Source organism: Euprymna scolopes, chromosome 2, assembly GCF_053919585.1.
Source record: "Euprymna scolopes isolate OS-2025 chromosome 2, ASM5391958v1, whole genome shotgun sequence".
Classification (NCBI taxonomy): domain Eukaryota; kingdom Metazoa; phylum Mollusca; class Cephalopoda; order Sepiida; family Sepiolidae; genus Euprymna; species Euprymna scolopes.
Genome location: NC_136483.1, coordinates 28,050,344 through 28,071,701, shown reverse-complemented (window position 1 = coordinate 28,071,701; position 21,358 = coordinate 28,050,344). Strand labels below are relative to the sequence as shown.

The window sequence follows — 21,358 nt, the reverse complement described above, 5'->3', positions numbered from 1 at the left end:
TAATCAACGTTTTGTAAAGAAGATGTATTTGTTTTAAAACTATCATAATTTAAACGATTAGATAGAGCGGAAAACGTTATTTAAACTGGTATATAAAGTAAAGGTATTATAACAAAAACTTGTTTGAAAATACATCATTTGAACTCAAAATTAAAAATTTCACAAGGACTTTCTTCTAAACTTAAGTAAAGATATATATTGTAAAAGTTCAATTACTGATAGAGAATTGTTATCTTTAATGGAGTTTGGATATTATGATATTTACAAGTGAAGCATGCATTCCCCCGTGAATGCACAATGAACGAGGCATAAAAAAGTTCAGCATTTGCCCCCGTCCCATTTGCACAAATATGGTGAAATTGTTCTAAAAATGGAGTGTTTTTATTAGACCTAAAAGAACTCATGGGGCACACCCAAGAGTTATCGCGAAGTATAAACAATCAAAATTATATAGAAATCAGTTAGTTACAACTTTTCAGAAAGTTTTATAAAAATCCAAGGAATCAAGTTTTTTAATAAGCACAAAAGCGTCAATTTTAGCCATTTTAACCCGAAAGGCACCCTTGGGGGGCAACTGGAGTTTTCCAGGGAAATCTGTCCTGTTGCTTTTTTACTCATATCATGTTTAATATTTGTGCAAAATTTCAAAAAATTCCAAGGCATAATTATTGAGAAAAGTGTGTACAGACGAATGGACAAACGGACAAGAGTGAATTTACAAGTCCACCCTTTTTTTGTAAGGGGGACCAAAAATATTCCTTCATGTTTTTTTAATTGAGATTTAGAACAAATAATAAGTTGAAAATGATTATTATCTCGTATGTATTTAGTGCAACTGATTTATTGTAAGATTTTGTATCGGTATACAGCCGAAAGTTATGTTTTTTGTTTGTTTGCTTTTTTGTTTATTTTTTGTTTGTTTTCTTTGGTTGTACTTTTTACTTCTGAATTATTTTAACGTTCTTATCTGTAAAAAGATACACCGGGTGGATGCTTTTATCTTCATTTCACTCCTTTCATGTATTTACCTACTTAATGATAATGTCCGTGATGATGCTTTTTTTCTGTTTGCGATTTCAAAAAGTTACTCATTTAAAGGATATAAAGATGGCGAAATCATCAGCATATTCTCCTGAGGAAACAAGAAAAAAGTAAATATCAATTAACAAAATCACATATGAAATATTACGACATTCAAGATAAGAACATAAGGACTTTATGTAAAATTATTTTGATAACTATAATATTAATGGCATCTCTCATTCCATATGATAAAAAACAAACTTCTATACCAATATCAAATATAGGTTATGTAACGTGCATCCAGAAGATAAGCGCCCGCGTGTTTGCGTGTTGTGTGGGTACGTAAGAGAGACGGACGAAAAGAAAAGACTTACCTCGAGACCAGCTCGGCGTCACCGACCGAAAATAGATAAAGAAAGATCAAGATGGCGGCCGCCGTCTTTTGTAAAGTATGATGTCTCGCAAAGTCACACGAATTCTCGCAATATGCAAATTTAGCCGGCCTACAACGAGCATAAAAGCGAGTGATGAAAAAAGACGTGGGGAGAGGGACGATTGAGTTGGTCGGGGAATTCGTGTGACTTTGCGAGACATCATACTTTACAAAAGACGGCGGCCGCCATCTTGATCTTTCTTTATCTATTTTCGGTCGGTGACGCCGAGCTGGTCTCGAGGTAAGTCTTTTCTTTTCGTCCGTCTCTCTTACGTACCCACACAACACGCAAACACGCGGGCGCTTATCTCCTGGATGCACGTTACAGGTTACCTTAAATTACATATTAGAATACTTGATGTAGAATTATAGTAATACTGAAATAAAATCTATTTGGCCATCGTTGCCGATGAAAACAACGAACATCACTGATGATGCTGTGACTTGCGCGTGAAATGTTTTGTGGCAAGAGTTGCACAATCTGCAACCACACCTCTCCTGATTCGAAACTGTTTTATTTCAGTGGCAAGTAGAAATTAAGGACGACTATAAACAATATCGAGATAAGCGGAGAGCAAATACAGCGCGTGCTATTTCCAAATGGTCACCCATCTGGTACTTGCCAAGCTTATCGTTGCTTAACCTGTCTGATCTGACGTGAACAAGTGAGTAAACAGGATTAAACATATGTTACATCGAGTTACATGTTAAAAGAGTAATAAAAGAGTAGCATTGATTTTTTCTTATTGTGTTTTACAATAATATTTTAAGGTTTTCGTTCGCTTAGTAAATAGTAAAGCCGACGTTTTATTTATAAATTGAACATTAATCATAATTAGAATAAAATCGATTCGAAACTGTGAGTGTTTCTTCAATCCTCTCGGAGAAACGTCGAATATGCCTGAAAGATCATAAAAGTGATGTAATTTATGTTCGAAAGAAAACGCTGCCTCATTATTATTGATTCAATTAACGCTTTCTATCTGAAATTGATGAATTTATTCACGTATAACATTTTGAACTGTGCTATTTTTATCGTGAATCATATATACGTGTGTTCCTCATGGAAAAATCACAGCAATACGTTTTATTTCTTAAAGTAAAGATTGAACATAAAAAATAGAACTTTTGCATCCATGTGTGCGTATGTGTGTATGTGTGTGTTCATAAGAAATCATAATGTTATTGAGTTTCACATATGTTATGTATCAACCAAAAGAAAAGTAATTAAAAATGAAAAAATATAATGATCAGTTACATTAAAATTCAATTCCCTTCAATTTAATTCAATTGTCAAAAAATAAAACAAGTATAACTCAATTATCGTATATAGAAAAGAATGGTAGAACTTTATACAAATAGGAAAATACAGTAGACGAGCACCTGTTTAAATTCATCCTGATTTTTTGCGTTGTCGCCGCATTTATTATCTCTCTTGGAAATCTATTCCAAGATCCTGATTGAGAAATCGGTCCTCTCCCAGTTTAATTGAAATCGATAATAGTTTATTGTATTGTATTAACGTATCAAGAAAAAAATCGTTTTCATCATAACTATTATATTTTTACGATGTACTATGATCGAAATTTAAACTGGCCATGATTAGATATTATAGCATCTATAATATGAATCTCACCTTTCTGTTTAAATGTATGTATGTATGTATGTATGTGTGTGTGTCTGTCTCGCAAGAACTTTCGACAGAGGCAACGGATTTTCACGAGATCGGTAGCGTTTTAAAGTTCGACCCTTCGGCGACAAATATCAAAAAGTTAGCAAAAAACATTAATTTCTTCACTCTCAACTGGGCACTTTCTACGGGGAAGGGTCAGTTTTTTCGCCAATATTTTCGAAGGTCATCGTCTTCTTTTCGATTGACTAGCCTTAATTTAAACATTTGTCACTTCCGGTTTGGGTATGGGCGCAACAGTAAAGACGTCACTTTTTTCATGTTCTTTTCCTCCTTCGCGATACGGGTTCGAGCCTGCCTGCCTACTATCATTTTTGTTTTTGCTCAACACACACTTCCAAATACTCGGACAACGCCGGGCACCCAGGCTAGTCCATAGTATAAATATCAAATATCACCTGTCTGTTTAAATGTATGTATGTATGCATGTATGTATGTATGTACGTATGTTCCGGGTATGCGGGTATACCTACTACCTCAGGGAGATGAACGCCTTTGCCTTGCATAGTTCCAGGTCACCTTTGGGCAAGGTGTAGTACCTGTTAGCCTCCATCTCAAGTTCTGGAGCGTTACTATATTGTGTGAACTTGATATATATATATATATATATATATACACTCAGAAAACCCCGGGTACCCACCGATTTTTTAAATTTTAATATAAAAAAAGGCTTATTTAATCCATTTTTCACGTGTTCGTTTTTCTGTTTTCTTTTTTACGTTAGTTTTTTGGGGTGTTTTTTTAATGTTTTGATTACCCCCCCCCGCGCAATTTTTAACGTTCGTTTTTATGTTTTCTTTTTTTACTTCGCTTATAACAAAAAAACCTGGTCATTAACCTCATTTGCTTAATAGCTTCCGTCGTCGTCGTCGTCGTCGTCGTCGTCGTAACGCTCGACGACTTCCGGGCGCGCACCTGTCAATTTGGTTCTTACTTAAATAAATTCAAATATCTTTCAGTAACTCATTCTGGCTGGCCGATTTTATTTTCAAACTTCGCCTCAGGGCTTCGGGTTCGATCCTACCCCCGGGCTCTTTTTTATTTAACACCACAAACACCTCCAAACACCCGGGCAACGCCGGGTACCCCCGCTAGTCAACAATAAAGCAAAGGAAATATGGTCTTCTTCTGTCAAGAAGTGACAATCACCATGTATGTCTCGCAAAAAAACAGAGGCGACGGATCTTGACAAGATTGATATTCTTTTATATATATATATATATATATATATATATATATATATATATATATATATATATATATAAAATTGGCTAAATACATTAATTCATTAACCATAAACTCGGCCATTTTTTACAAGGAGGGGTGGTTTTTTTGCTGATGTTTTAACAAGTCATCGTCACCGTTGGATTGTCTTCGGTTAATTTCAACGCTTTTGACTTCCAGTCGCGTCATGAAGACATCGGCGAAGACGTACGATTTTCTTTCAATTTCTTTTCCGCCTTCGCAGCACGGGTTCGATCCTACTACTACATTTTTGTGTTTGCTCAACACGCACCTCCAAACACCCGGGCGACTCCAGACAACTAGGCTCGTCTTCTATAAATCTTACCTGTCTGTTTAAATATGTGTATATCTGCCTGAAACTTTCGACAGCTTTTCACTTCTGGTTTGGCGATGGGCACAACAGCAAAGACATCAGGTTTTTTCAGGTTCTTTTCCTCCTTCGCAGTATGGGTTCGAGCCTGCCTACCTACAACCACTTTTTTATTTTTTGCTCAAAACACCTTCAAACACCCGGGCAACGCCGGGCAATCAGGCTAGTCTATCATATGAATCTCACCTGTCAGTTTAAATGTATGTATGTATGTATGTATGTATGTCTCGCAAGAACTTTCGGCAGAGGCGGCGGATTTTCATGAGATCGGTATCGTTATTAAGCTCGACCCTTCAAACGACTAATATCGAAAGATTAGCTAAAAAAATTCATTCCTTCACTCTAAACTGAGCACAGTTCAACAGGGAGGTCGTTTTTCCCCGCCGATATTTTCAAAAGTCATTGTCTTTTTTCGATTGACTAGCCTTAATTGAAACCTTCGTCACTTCCGGTTTGGCGATGGGCGCAACAGCAAAGACGTCACGTTTTTTTGCGTTTTTTTCCGCCTTTAGGGTACGGGTTCGAGCCTGCCTGCCTACTACCACTTTTTGCTCAACACACATCCAAACACTCTGGAAACGACAAAAGCGATGGAACCTGACCAAACCGGTATCGTTTTAATCCTCGAACCTTCGGACGACAAATATCGAAAAATTTGCCAAAATCATTAATTCCTTCACTCTAAACTCAGCCGTTTTGTACAAAGAGGAATCAGTTTTTGCACTGCCATTTTAGCAAGTCATCGTTCCCTTTTTGATTGACTATGGTTAATTCTGACGTTCGTGACTTTGGGACACGTCATGAAGACATAGACTAAGATGTCAGTTTTTTTTCCTCTTTCACGTTACGGGTTCGAGCCTGCCTGTCTACTACTATCTTCTTTGTATTATTTTTTGTTTGTTTTTTAATACCTACTGTTGTTTTGATTTCCCCCACCTCGCTACTACCACTTTTTTACACTCCCCTCCATGGGGTTGCTTACTACACCACTTATACACATTCAGGCATCCCCGCTACTTTTGCTTACCACCCTGGGACTCCTTATTATACCACCTAAACACCTAGACAACGCCGAGTGCCCCCGCTAGTCTATAAGATGAATCTAGTCTGTCTGTCTGTCTGTATGTATGTATGTATGTATGTATGATTGTATGTCTGCCTAAAACTTTTGACAGAGGCGACAGATTTTCAGGAGATTAGTATCGTTTTGAAGCTCGCCCCTTGGACAACAAATACTGAAAAATTAGCTAAAAGCACTAATTCCTTCACCCTCAACTGGACACTTTTCTATAGAGAAGAGTCGCTTTTTTCGCAGATATCTTTGAAAGTCATCCCTCTTATCGATTAACTAGCCTTAATTTAAACATTTGCACCTTCCAGTTTGACGATGGACGCAACGGCAAATACGTAACGATATTTTTTGACGTTCTTTTCCTCCTTTGCGGTACGGGTTCGAGCCTGCCATTTTTTTTTTTTTTTTTTGCTCAAAACAAACATCCAAACACACGGGCAACGCCGGGCACCGAGGCTAGTTTATTATATAAATGTCACCTGTCTGTTTAAATGTATGTATGTATGTATGCCTTAAACTTTTGACAGAAGCCACGGATTTTCACGAAATTGGTATCGTTTTTACGTTCGACCCTTCGTACGACAAATATCGAAAAACATTAGTTTTTTCACCCTCAACTGGGCACTTTTTTACAAGGAGGCGTCGCTTTATTCGTCAATATTTTCGAAAGTCATCCCTATTTTTCGATTAATTAGCCTTAATTTAAACCTTTGCCACTCCCGGTTTGGCAATGGACGCAACAGCAAAGACGTTACGTTTTTTTTCACCTTCTTTTTCTACTTCCTGCCTACTGCCAGTAACTTTTTTTTTTTTTGCTCAACACACACCCGGGCAACGCCGGGCAACGCCGGGCAACGCCGGGCAACGCCGGGCAACAGGCTAGTAAAAATATAAATTAGAAAACTCAGATACGTATGTACTTAATAAATGTAGTCAGGCATAATAAAGTCGACAAAACGAGTTCAAGATCAGATCTGAATAATTATTATAAATTTCTGGTTATACTTTATAAAAGGTACGTATCCTAGTTAGGGTTAATTAGGTTTCATGTGTAGATACATAATTCATAATGGCGAATATACGCGGCATAGAAGATTATCAAAAACCTCATCACTGGGCGGGGATATGTGTGGAAAAATTATTAAGAAACCAAGAGAATCCAATTATAATGATAACAGAACTTACCATCATCGTACTTAATATAATGTGTTTTGTTTGAGTACACGATATAGGGAGGTATGTCATTGCTGTTGGATTCACAGTACAACTTGTCATTATTTATCGTAAACCAACCCGTTTCTCCTTCCTTGCACAACTCAAACGAAGAACATGCCCTGAAAAATAATAAATACCAAATAAAAAATATCCAAAACAAAATCCGCCAAATAATCGAAAAAAAAAATGCTAATTCCATAAACAGACATTTGATAAATATATGAATCAAAATCATCCTATGGCATGCATTGATTCTTTTTATAAGTAACTAGCACGGATACTCGGCGTTTTCCGTATAAAATTGTAACACTTTTTTTATTAAAACTTCTATATTGCCACCCTTCCTTTTCCGTTACACTATATTTCTCCCTAAATCCTTTCTTTCACCTTCGCTCACATCATGCATATTAGTTGATCACACACACACACACACACGCACACACACACACACACACACACACACACATAGTCAACTCTCCATTATATAATAAATTCCTTAGGAAATGAGTCGGCATTATTCCTTCCAAATTAGTACATAAAGTGGCTGAAAAACGACCCCTAAAACTTAATTTTATTTTAATTTTGCATATTATTCATAATGGGCAATGCCGACCAAGAATATATTTTATGGGTATTTGTTTTGTAGTTTTTCTTTTACTTTTAGTTGGATATACACACACATACACACGGAAAACGGCCTTTTATGTAAGAGATATTATAATTTTTTTTCAAAACATATCTGTTGCATTTTCCTTATACATATATAATATATGAATAGCTGTGCCAAGATAAAAATATTTTCTCCTAGCAAAACAGTTTTACACAGCTTTTATGTCCCGTTATGCAAAGCAAAAATCAAGATATAATGATACTGCACATTATGTTTGGAATTTTTATTTTAATTTTTATCAAAGTTCATTACTTAATTTGGATTCTATAAAATATCTAAAATTTAAGGCTTAATTAATCAAGAAATCTTGCTTAATTAATGACTCATGATATAAAATTCAATGTAAATTTTATATATTTGGATGTGAAAATAATAAATTTTGCCCATATTATGCCTTTTAAACCTTCTTTAAATATCTCAAAGAAAGTTAAATTTGAGAATATGGACTGATCGAATGGTCATTAAGAACTGTACTTTATGTAATGTCGTTTTGATGATAACAAAATTCTCACTAATTGTTCAGTTTGTCACCATCAAGCTTAATCTATGAAAAATGTTTTTCTTGTGCTTCAGAGATGAGAATTTATAATTCGTATTATTTGGATTATTCGGACTACTGTTCTTATATTTAATTTTATTTTCATCACGTTTCGGTCGATGTAACCTTTTTCAGAGGTATCATGCCGAAATAAGCGTTACGGAAAAATACTTAGTAAAATGTAGTTGTAAGTGACATTCTTCTGGAGATTGAAAGTTTAATCCTCAGCATAGTCGATACTCACAATGCAATTGCGAATCAATTAGTCGGTAGTGGTTGACGGAACGAGAGCATGCAACCCTCGTAGATTAAATAAAGCATTCAGTTCAAAATGCCGTACATATTCTCGAGTTTGACATAAATATTCCCTAATTCGACAAAATAAATCTGAAGAATGTCGGAAATTAAATCGACCGGAACGTTGTGAAAATAACACTGAAGATAAGAACAGAAGTTCGAATAATGGAAACAATACGAAAGTTTATCTTATTCTTTTGACTAATAAATTCAACACTTTTTTCTTAAATTTGCATGCAGTTTAGTCAGTTCTGTATATTTTGTACACATTGTTTGTAGAAAATTAACAAATCTCTAAAAGGCTTCAAGATGTTTTTATTTGTAGATAAAGATATGATATATAAAAGGCTTAATGTTCTTTTTATTTGTAGATATGATATGTAATCTATCCCGGGTTACGCCGGCATGTTGAAAATAGTGATTTTGCAGTGAAGGTTGCTTAGTGTAAGAAGAGTTCAAGAGTAAAGTTGCTAGGTATAGATATTTTGAATAATTTGTTTTTATTAAGGCCAAGGATGATAATATATCAAAAATGATATTCTACTATTATTTTTACGATTTTTTCATTTATTGTTATTCTAACGTTTCATAATTTATTTGAGATGATGTCGGCTTTCATAATTCACGTTTATTAGTTGTCAATATACATATACCGCATAATTAACTTAACCAATCAGTTATCTACTGTTGTACTTTAGAGAAAACTAGAAACAAAATTCAGCTATTGTTAAATATACTTAAGTTACTCTCTATATTCGGAAATGATCAACTTTAAAATCATATTATTGCAAGTATAATAAATTCAACTTACTTATACTTCAGAAATGGACGCCCAATTTTAAGGTCTTTCCAAGGCGACTCCAAAGCACCCGACACTGAAAACCAACTTTCTTTATTCGAATTTTTACCATTAAACATCACAGAAACAACATCTTCGTTATTTTTTCTTGCAAGCATTTTTACCTGTAATTTTAAAATGATGAAATTCCATTAATACACACTGAGCTTAATCTATGAAATGTATGCATATGTATATACTAGCAGACCACCAGGCGTTTCCCCAGTAGTAAAATACGCTTAAATACGATATTTTAATTCATGCAGACTTCATATTTATTATTAGAGAGCCAATCCTCTATTCATTATTTCATTGTACTAAATATATAGTAGTGATTTCAAAACTTCAAAAAGTATCTGACTTGGGTGCTATCAGCTAGAATAATAGCTTTAGTATTCGTTACCATCTGAGCTAACGACACATGCATATGAAAACTTGACAAATTAATACAAATAAACGTATAAATGTATATTTGCTCATGTGTAGAGCATACACATTACATCGAACTATGCCTTCCAAGTTTCATTTTTTTTTTAATTTTGACCCCTTAGCAGCTGTTTTCCGGCTAAAATATAAATCGATTTTGTTCCAAACCTCCATATACCAAGTTTCAAGTTTGTAAACTAAACGATGATAGTCGACTTTGATAGAGAACGTACCGCATACATATAGCGGTATACTCTGAATGCCACTCCAAATGCTATGGAAGTATGCTTCATGTAAAAAAATATGCGTAATGGTGAAGTGAAACTAATCATCCAATAAGAAAACAGAAAAAAAAACAGTAATTTAATACAAGTTCGGTTTTAAAGAAATATGCAAATTAGTGATCCTTTTTGAAGTCGCTGGTATATTCACAACACTGTATAGAAGGAAGATTTCTTCGCTTTTAAAATAGAAAAGTGTATTTTTTATATCAATGTTAAACTCAACTTTTAATATATAACTAATATATAGATTGAAGATGTATAAATATATAGAGAAGAAAAGAAAGACATATTGGTCAGTTTGAGAGAAATAATATATTTGAACGCAATTATCTACTATTATATAGAAAGAATTTTGTGTGTGTGTGTGTGTGTGTGTGTGTGTGTGTGTGTGTGTGTGTGTGTGTGTGTGTGTGTGTGTGTGTGTGAGAGAGAGAGAGTCCCTACATATTCTGAAATGGCCGGGCCTATTTTTATGAATTTTCACAAAATGTACTTTATGTATCTGGCAGTTTTTGTTTTTTTTTTAGATAATTTTTGTATCAGAATGCCTTCGATAAGTATCAATAATCGATAATCGCAACAATCCAATGAAAGAAGGAACGGCAATTTTGACCAAAATTAACATCTTACACAACCTTACATCACAAGTGAACTTAAAAAGTTTTATTATCACACAAGCAGAAAGGTTCTACATATAAAATCAACAGTAAGTTCTTTGATGTGACAGGGGCCCGTTCGAAATGAATGTTTCTGTTAAGAATACAATTATACCATGATACTTGAGGTTTGAATCTTAAGCAAAAATTCAAGACATTATCAGCGCACAACTGAAAAGGCCATATAAAATCAACATGTTCTTTAATATAACAGGGACACAGTTGAAGAATGTTTCTGTTTAGACTAAAATTGACCCATGATAATCGAATTTTCATTTAAAACTTTAATTCAAGTTATTATATAGAAAAATAATTTTATAAAACCAACAGTAGGATATCTACAGTGCAATGTAAATTAAAATGTGTTGTGGTTAAATCACGGCAGGGATGCATGGGGATTTCTCTTCTGAATCCCACACGATCGATTTGATTGGAAAATGGGCAATAACACCGATTTCGATGATAATAAAAATATGGGAGTATGAAACATTCGTTATCATGATTTAATTCCGGGAAACTTTGAGTCTAGCTGCTAGTATATATATATATATATATATATATATATATATATATATATATATATATATATATATATATATATATATATGTATATATATATATATATGTATATATATATATATATATATATATATATATATATATATATATTGAGTAAAACGGTTCATAATTGTGAATCAAAACTCAGTTTCAAAAGGAAAAAAAAAACAAAATCAACTCGATTGTACGATCGTTTCGGAAACGATGTTCATTTTATTGAAATTAACAATGAATATTGATAATTATTTGAACAAAAGTTTTGTACTTTAAACGGAGTCTCTTCACCAGCAAAATTAGAGGAGAGAGAAGTTACAGACACCAATATAAAACTAGCATTTTACACTCACGACTACGCGAATAAGGCAGATATTCCTGGAAATATTTAAAAACAAAATAACGAAAACGAAGTTATTAAGTTTATGTTGATACATAAAATAAAATAGGAAATTAGAAATAAGGTTAAAAGAAATGTTTTATATATATATATATATATATATATATATATATATATATATATATACCTTATTTAGCTCCATTATAAAATGTGTTTTAAGCTTCAACCAGAACTTAGCTCCATTATAAAATGTGTTTTAAGCTTCAACCAGAACTTAGCTCCATTATAAAATGTGTTTTAAGCTTCAACCAGAACTTAGCTCCATTATAAAATGTGTTTTAAGCTTCAACTAGAACTTGCTCCCATACTTACGAAACTATTTAAGCGCTGCCTTAAGGAGAAGTGCTTTCCGACCCCCTGGAAGACCTCATCAGTTTGCCCTGTATTTAAGAATTCTCAGTACAGACCAATAAGTCTCCTGTGTGTTAAGAGTAAGTTGCTGGAATCCATATTAAATAGAGGAATAGTCAACCACCTCAGCAGGAATAACCTTCTTAGTGACACACAATATGGTTTCCGCTCTGCAAGATCTACCGCAGATGTGCTGACGGTTATATCCCACAGGATTAGTGAATCTCTTGACAAAGGCTTCCTTTCTAGGGCAATTGCTCTTGACATATCAAAGGCCTTTGACAAGGTATGGCATAAGGGTCTACTTCACAAGATTTCCAGCTACGGTATAACTGGAAATGTTTTCTCAATCATTAAATCATTTCTCTCCGATAGGCTCATAAGAGTAGTGGTAGATGGACAAAAATCGGAGGCCTGCAATATAAATGCTGGAGTCCCTCAGGGGTCAATCCTGGGCCCAACTCTCTTCCTGATCTACATCAATGACCTCCCTAAACACATACTTAAATCATTCGTTGACATTTATGTTGATGACACGACCATCTACGGCAACACATCAAAGGCTGTAAATGACAAAGTTCTCTCTGATTCTCTCTCCTCTGATCTCGAGCGCGTGGTTCAGTGGCGGAAGATGTGGCTGGTTACCTTTAATGCATCCAAAACCAAACTCCTATCCTTACCTCATCAACGCTCTGATCCTCATTTGGCATCAATTGTGATGGATGGCTCTCGTCTGGGTGAGGCCCCTTGTTTTGACAAGCTTCTGGGTTTGACCGTTACTCCTGATCTGAAATGGAACACGTACATCAAGTCTGTTGCCAAGGTCGCTGGAAAGATGGTGGGATCCTTCTACCGCTCCAGAAGATATCTCACTACTGATGCAATTCTCTATCTATATAAAAGCCAAGTACGTCCAAGAATGGAATACTGTTGCCATATCTGGGCAGGAGCTGCCAAAAACAGCCTATCCTGCCTTGACAGAGTACAAAATAGACTTCGTGGCTTAGTGGGGGATGCCCTTTTCTCTACTCTGCAACCTCTCTCCCACAGAAGAGACGTTGCGAGCCTATCCTTGTTTTATCGTTATTTTCATGGCAGGTGCTCGTCTGAACTCCAATCTCTGGTCCCCCTCGCCAATCTTTCACGAAAAACACCCGTCTAGCTGAATCCACTGTGAAAAATTTCCCCCACTCTATATCTGTGCTTAAATCAAAACGCGGATTCCATGAACAAAGCTTCTTTCTTAGAACTGCACGCCTGTGGAACTCTGTTCCGTCTGCCTGCTTCCTTCCGGACTACAACTTAAATGTCTTCAAGTCCAATGTTAACAAATTCTTAATGAACCGCTCCCCTAATTAAAACTTCATCAAATCTCCACACTAACATAATGTCCTTGCAATAACCCTTATCCCTGAGTGGCTTCCGGGCCTTGATAAGTGGTATCACTGTAAAAAAAAAAAGAAAAAAAAAGTTCAGTCAGTCTATCTTTTGACGTGCTGTTATATCTTGTCTCCGAACGGTTTAAATAATTACTTATGGTTTATATTACTTTAAAAACGCTGGTCTAATGTACAGTTTATCTGTCTTTATTGTTGGAACGCTAAATTTAAAATTTAAATTTTAATTAAAAAGGAAGGCAACTGCAAATTTTTGAAAAATGAAATAGAAATTTTTAAAAACTTTTATTGATCAAAGGTAGATAATTTCTAATTATTTTAGGGATTATTTATTTATTTATTTATTTATTGTAATGCTTAACATAGTAAAAATGAATAACGTCAATAATAGTAGTGATAGTAATCCTAGTGATATTATAATAAATAAATAAAAATAGTTATAATAATGATGATAATAATAGCAATAGAAATAATGCTAATAAAATAAGTAAAATACTACTACTAATAATAATAATAATAATAATAATAATAATAATAATAATAATAATAATAATAATAATAATATTTATTAAATGATTAATTATAAACGGCTAAAATCAGATTAATAATCAGATTATTTTTATTATATTATGGGGGTTTATCTCTGTCAAATTGCAACCAACGTTTATGAATACAACCGAAAAAATCCCGTCCTTTCGGTTTAAAATTATGAATAAATTGTCATTGAATTTTAATATAGACAGGGCTTCAAATCTACAGAATTTGTCGCCAGGCTTATATGCTTTTCAAGAGCCTAGTGTTTTCCATTTTAAATCAAAGGGCATATTCATATCTTTGAGATGCCAAATATATTTTTATAAAGTCGTCTGTTTGTTTTAAAGATCTTCTTTTTAAGCGTTTATGTGTGGAGATTCTGTGTTTTATAAGTCCAGAAGTAAAACGACAGTATATCGCATTTTGTTTAAGAGAGGTGTAATAGTTGCTTTCAGCTTGATTAACAGTTGTATTGTTATGTAAGATGTTTAGTTGTATTAGAATGTTAGATGGGTTAATGGGGGTGTTTTTATTCATTAATGGTGTGATGGTCTTAGTATGCGCGAAAGGATTTATATGGTTGCTATTATTTGAATTTACATTTGGGATTTTTTATATTGTGCAGCTGTAAATTACACTTTTTAATTTGCAGGTACCTTGTAAAAGACATGTATTTTTTCTTCTACAGTTACAGCTTACCATAGTTTGTATTTTTGTATTTTGTATTTTCTTAATTTTCTGATTGTTGCTACTAATTATTATTTATGCAGATTTGGCATTGTTGCGTAAGATATTTTGATCGTGTTTCTGTTAAAAATTTTACTGTATTTATGTGGGGCCTTGAAGTAACTTTCTAATATTTTAAAAAATTCTCTGGCTATGTCTGTTTTAACGCTTTTTATATGGAGGGTTAAACCATAGGGTGTCCCTACGTCTGTTTTTACGTTTAATGATATGGCGTTGGAGTTATTTGTGTTAATGGCTGATGCATGTGGTTTAATGTGTTTTTTTTTACTGTGGTCTGATCATTCTTTGCAATTCTTTTGTGGATTGACATGGCCATATCATAGGTTATTATGTTTTTACTAGGTTTATTATCATTGTTGTAGTTTTCTATGTAATTTGTATCAGTTTCATTTTGGTATTTAATTCGTGTTTTGTATCCTGAGTTTTTAAGGGCCTCATTGTAGTATTCTGTGTTTTTATTAAATATAGATTTGTTAGAAGATAATTTAGACATTCTTAAAGAGACATTAGGGACTATTGATTTCAATATTGGCCTAGGATGGTTTGATTCATTATGAACATATAGTACAGATTGGTTTGGTTTATGATAGGGTTCAAAAGTAGAGTTTAACGTTACATTCAAGAAATTACCCATTTTTTATTAGGATCAATTTTTATAGTAAGTCCATAATTTTTTAAAAGTTTATGCACGGATTTAATTGCTTTTTCATAATTTTTATTTGTGGAGTTAATCAAGAAGAGTGCATTGTCTTTGTAAAGGCCTCCCTCTAATCGGAATTGTTTGTGGAGTATTTCACGAATTTCACCCAAGAGGAAAAGGCCAACTAGATCAGTGACCTGGGCTGATTATGATCGTAAAGACATTCAGTTATGAGTTGCTCTTAGTTACCATTGCTCTGAAATCGACTTTGGCCTGAATTGATAATACTTATATTGTACTACAAGATTAGTCTGTTTGAGGATAACGGCTTCCTGGCCAAAATGCACAAAACATTGGTGTTATTGTTTTTTACCTTTCCCTTTGCAAAACTTAGCCATGTTTTGCAAAGTAAAAAAAAAAATCTTTTAACAAAACAACCAAACCAACCACTATGAATAAATATTTAAGGATATAAAGAACATGAAGCATAAATACTTTTCATTAGACGAAACGAAACAACGACGAGAAACGGCGATGACAAAGTGATACGTCATTAGATAAGGCCGATAAACAGCCCACATATAAATACCCCGGGTAAGAAGACTTTTGTTTAATGAAAACGGAATTCTCATCATTATTGTTAATACGTCCGTTTTTTTTTGTTTGTTTTTTTAACCACGTGTAGCGTGCTATAATAAAAGAAATTGAATGAACATTACAAATTGTATTTTATTTTAAAGAATTTTATTGAATTGCGTTGGATTTGCTACATAGTTATGAGGCAGCAATGAAGCAAAATTCACTGAATTTTTATTTCCGCTGACACTCTATAAAGCTTAAACCACAATTTAAAGATATTTTCTAGAATCAAAACCATGCAATGGATTTGAATTGAAATAAAGATTCTAGATATGAGGTTTCGTATCATATCTTGTCTTTCACCTCTGTTGTGTTCCGGGAATTAATTTTAGTGATTTTCTTATTGTTATGGTGGCACCCACTCATTTACATATGTGGATAATATTACACATAAATAACAATACTCGGTTAGTCTGAGTGTGTGTTACCCAGAAGCCACTGAAGGCCGAGCCGAACGCAGATATGTTCTCCAGCCAAGACTCTCTTACCTGAAAACCATTATGTAAATATACTGTAAATATACTTTTCCTAATACACTTCTTATTGATCTACCTTTGTTTGTTGAGTCTTCATTTGTATTGCCTTATACGTTATTTGGTTCAACCTGCAAACATAACACTTGGCGACGAAGATGAACGTCAAATATAACAGTTGACGACGAAGATGAACGTCAAATATAACAGTTTGACGCAGAAAAGGAAAGAACTCACTAAAAAGAAAAGAGTACAACGCAACGGTTGACCTTTCTAAGGAATACAAGTTTTGACGAACGAAATAGTCATAAAAACGGATTTCACGCTAAAGAGAAGTCTGACTCAAGTCGGAAAAAAGTAACCTCGATTAATAGTATTGTATTTACTAAAATACTAGTCGGGAAAAAAAGACAAACCAAAACCGCTAATTTTAGTCTCAAAGAAAAAAAAAGAAAAAAAAACTCGAGCGTGGCAAAAGCGACAATTTACGCCGTTTCTCTTGGAATCCATCTTGAAAAGAAAAACAACAAACTGTAAAAGTGAATTTTTGTTTTTTTGTAAAACGACAAACAGATTCGTGTTCCTAAATTATGAAGAGCAAACGTACAAGAAAGTAACATACGAAAAAAAAGTGGATTTCCTAATTGCTGTTCTCCGTTAGCAAAACATCAACTAAAGACTTTTTAGTAAACCAATTTTTTTTTCTCTTCGGTATTAAATAATACCACAGTTAAACTAAAATCAAGGGAAGATTTTTAAAAAAACTGAAGTTGTCACTGGATAACGGATATAAGACAGTAAAATGTCACGTAAGGAAAAAAACAAAAGAAAGAATTAAATGTACTCCATACATTTATTTTTTTCAATTGTGACTCGAGTTGGAAAAATTTATCTTTTGTGGAAACAGTTGTACTTAAGTTCTGCTGTTACTTATTAGGAAGTGCCTAAAACGGAAAAGTCAATCGTATTTCGTGGTTTCAGTAAAAGCCTCAGTATTTTTATATTTGGGGATTGGATGAGCTTTACTCGCTAGCGAAGTGAGAAAATATTATTCGAGCAGCGATATTATTATTATTGAAAACAGGAACTCTGAACAATTTTTGTTGTAACACAAGCCATTTTATATTTTAGAATACACTAAAAAAATGGAAGAATTATCTAGAATGTTAATGCAATTTTTGCAGACGCAACAACAGGCACAAGCCGAGCAAGATGAACGAAGAGATGAGAAATTATTGAAATGGCAACTGAAACAAGAAGAAAGGTAGAAGAAATTACAATTTGAACATGAAGAAAGGCAAAATGAACGTTTTGCTAAAACACTGGATCTACTAAAGAATAATCGAGAAAATGTCGACAGTGCTAATTTCTCCCATACAACTATTTTTAATAGTATGGACACATTTAATTATGTGCCGGGGGAAGAAAAGAATTTTGAAGCATACTATACAAGATTCGAGGATGTCTTTCAACTGGACTGCAAAAGTTGGCCAAATAGCCAGAAAGTGAGCCTCTTACTCAGAAAGTTGGGTGTAGCAGAACACAGTAAATTCGTAGACTATATATTAACTAAAAAAACTGCGGAATTAGATTTCATGGAAGCTGTAAAATTACTAAAAGAATTATTCAATCCGAATATATCTCGTTTTCATAAGAGATGGTTGTGTATGAATCTAAGGAAGATGGACAACCAAGATTATTTCAAATACGCATCAGTTGTCAATAAAAACTGTGATAATTTTAAGCTAGCGGAACTAACAGTAGAAGATTTCAAATGCCTAATCTTCGCACAAGGGTCAGTTTCCACGAAAAATGCAGAAATACGAAGACGAGTGTTGTCTAAGCTGGAATATGAGCAAGATTTAACACTTCAGAAATTAGCAGAGGATTGTGAAAGGGTCATTACACTAAAAAAAGGATTTAAAAAAGATAGAATCCAGAGTGGCATATGTAAGAAAGGTTAGAAAATCATACACACCATCCAAGAACTATACAAATAAAAGCAGCCAAAATGAAACGAGATATTCCAAATATAATAATTATAATCATAGTAAAGAATATAACAAGTCTCTCCCTAGATATAACTGTAAGACATTGGGAATAAGATTGCCCTTATAAGAAGAAAAAATGCTACATTTGCAAGAAAGTCGGACACAAAAGCGATTGTGGCAGATATAAAGATTTCACCAGAAAGAGAGTACAGCAAACAAAATCAAATTAAAAATTAGACAAAAGTCGGCGAAAATACATAAAAGGGGAAATATTTAAAACGCCAATAAAATTACAACTGGATTCAGGATCCGATATTTCTATGATAAACGTGAATACATGGGAAAAGTTGGGTAAACTAACCATGATGAAAACAAGTAAACCAGCTCGGACGGTAACTGATGGTGAGATAAAATTTGAAGGAGAAGTTATCCTTCCGATAAAATTAAAAGGGATTACGAAGAAATTAAAAATGTTCGTATTGAAAAATAGCGAAAATCTGTTTGGAATAGATTTGATTGAGAAATTTGGGCTGTGGGATAAGCCAATCAGTACATTCTGTAAAAAAATAGAATGTACTACTCCAACAACAGGACATATAAAAAAGTAATTAAAAAAATATTCCCTGAAGTATTCATGACTAAATTAGGTCGTTGCAATAAATCTAAGGCCTCGTTTGAACTTAAAGAAAACACCAGCCCAATTTTTAGAAAAAAAGCGAAATGTTCCGTTCGCTGGATTGGAAAAGATTAATAAAGAATTAGACAGATTGGAACAGGCAGGCATACTATCAAAAATAGAACACTGCGACTGGGCAGCCCCCACCGTATATGTAAAGAAAAAGAATGATGAAATCATAGTGTGCGCAGACTTTTCGACAGGTTTAAACTCCATATTACAAGACTACAATTACCCTCTACCAAGCCCAGAGAAAATATTCATAAAGTTGAATGGTGGTAATATCTTCTCCAAGATAGACTTGAGCGACGCGTATTTACAAATACCGGTCGAGGAGAATTGCTCAAAAATACTATGCACCAACACGCATAAGGGATTGTACAAATACAACCGGTTGCCCTTTGGCATCACAGTAGCCACTGCCATTTTTCAACAAGCGATGGACACCATGCTAAGTGGTATTGAGTGCGCATGTGCATACCTGGACGACATTGTTATCAGGAGCAAATCCCTAGAAGAACATAAGGAGCATTTAAAACAAGTATTCACTCGAATACAAGAATTCGGGTTTAAAGTAAAAGAAAATAAATGCGACTTTTGTATGAGCGAAATTAAGTATCTTGGACATCTAATAAATAAACATCTGCGGCAATAAAAAAACATGCCAGCACCTAATAACGTAACAACCTTGCAGAGTTTCTTAGGACTCGCAAATTATTACCAATCTTTCATTGAAGGGATGCATAATTTGCAAGCTCCCTTAAATGAGCTGCTAAAAAAGGACACACCTTGGAACTGGACCCAAGAATATCAAAGTGCTGTTGGCAAAATAAAGAGCGAACTAACATCTGAATTATTTCTAACTCACTATGACACAAAATTAAAAATAGTCGTCGCTAGTGACGCTAGTTCCTACGGCGTAGGAACATACATTCAACATATCATGCCTAATTGATCTAGAAAGCCGATAGCTCACGCTTCGAGAACGCTGCTTCCAGCAGAGAAGGCGTATTCACAGATTGAAAAAGAAGCGTTGAGTATAATCTTTGCAGTGACTTCGTTCCACCGATATTTATATGGTAGGAATTTCATACTTGTAACTGACCATAAACTATTAGTCACAATCTACGGATCAAAAAAAAGGATTGCCTGTATACACCGCAAATAGATTGCTGCGCTGGGGTACGATCCTACTGAATTATGATTTCCAGATACAACATCTAGCATCGAAAAAGATTTGCCATGCGGATGGACTTTCAAGACTGATACCACAGAAACATAATTTGGAAGAATCAGTGATTGCAGCAATTCGAACAAATGTCGAAGTGAAAAATATGGTAGCAAACATCATTAAAGAACTACCGGTAACATTCTCGGACATTAAAAGAGAAGCCGATAAAGATGAATACATGATATAAAAGAAAAAATTATAAATGACAAAAAGGTTCAGGAAATTTTTTCCATATGTATCGATATGTTATTATACAGCGAGAGAGTAGTAATACCTAAAACGTTGCAGAAGAGAATTTTGAGAGATTTCCACACAGGACATCCGGGGATAAATCGGATGAAGTCTCTAATGAGAAGCTACGTATACTGGCGTAACATGGACATCGACATAGCTACAACAATAAATAGATGTAAAGGATGCCAGTTAGCGGCAAAATCCCCATCTATAGTACACAAACCTTGGCCGAAAACCGACCACCTATGGTCGAGAATCCACATGGACTTCGCTGGCCCAGTAGGAGAAAATTACTACTTAATTGTAGTAGATAGTTATACAAAATGGCCTAGGTAATGCGTTGCAGGAACCCAACAGCGAACAACTCAATAGGATTCCTACACGAGTTATTTGCACGATTTGGTGTACCAGACACAATGGTCACTGACAGTGGAACTCAATTCACATCCACAGACTTTAAGGAATTTTGTGACACGTTCCAAGTAAAGCATATTACTACTACTCCGTACCATCCAAATTCGAACGGCCTCGCGGAGAGGTTCGTGGACACGTTAAAACGAGCGTTGAAAAATCCATTGGGATACCAACGGAAAAAGCTTTGCAACAGTTTTTGCAAATATACAGGAATAACACCTCTTACTGAGAATGTGGAGTAGTGGATAAACGCATTGGTGATTGTACATACATGATTAAAGGTCCACAAAATATACATAAAAGGCACCTGAACCAAATAAAA

The 21,358-nt window shown here is 34.3% G+C and overlaps 1 protein-coding gene across 1 annotated transcript in view; it reads right to left on the bottom strand.

Annotated features, from left to right (window-relative positions):
- Nucleotides 1–823: 823 nt before the first annotated feature.
- LOC145241459 (uncharacterized) overlaps nt 824–21,358 on the bottom strand; it is a 51,249-nt gene continuing 30,714 nt past the window's right edge. Inside the window, exons 4-6 of the mRNA XM_080104441.1 lie at nt 9,365–9,516; nt 7,019–7,167; nt 824–1,132 (exon numbers count right to left, since the gene is read on the bottom strand). Coding sequence (XP_079960567.1) covers nt 1,089–1,132; nt 7,019–7,167; nt 9,365–9,516 — 345 coding nt within the window. The 3' untranslated portion in view covers nt 824–1,088. The remainder of the gene's footprint in view (nt 1,133–7,018; nt 7,168–9,364; nt 9,517–21,358) is intronic.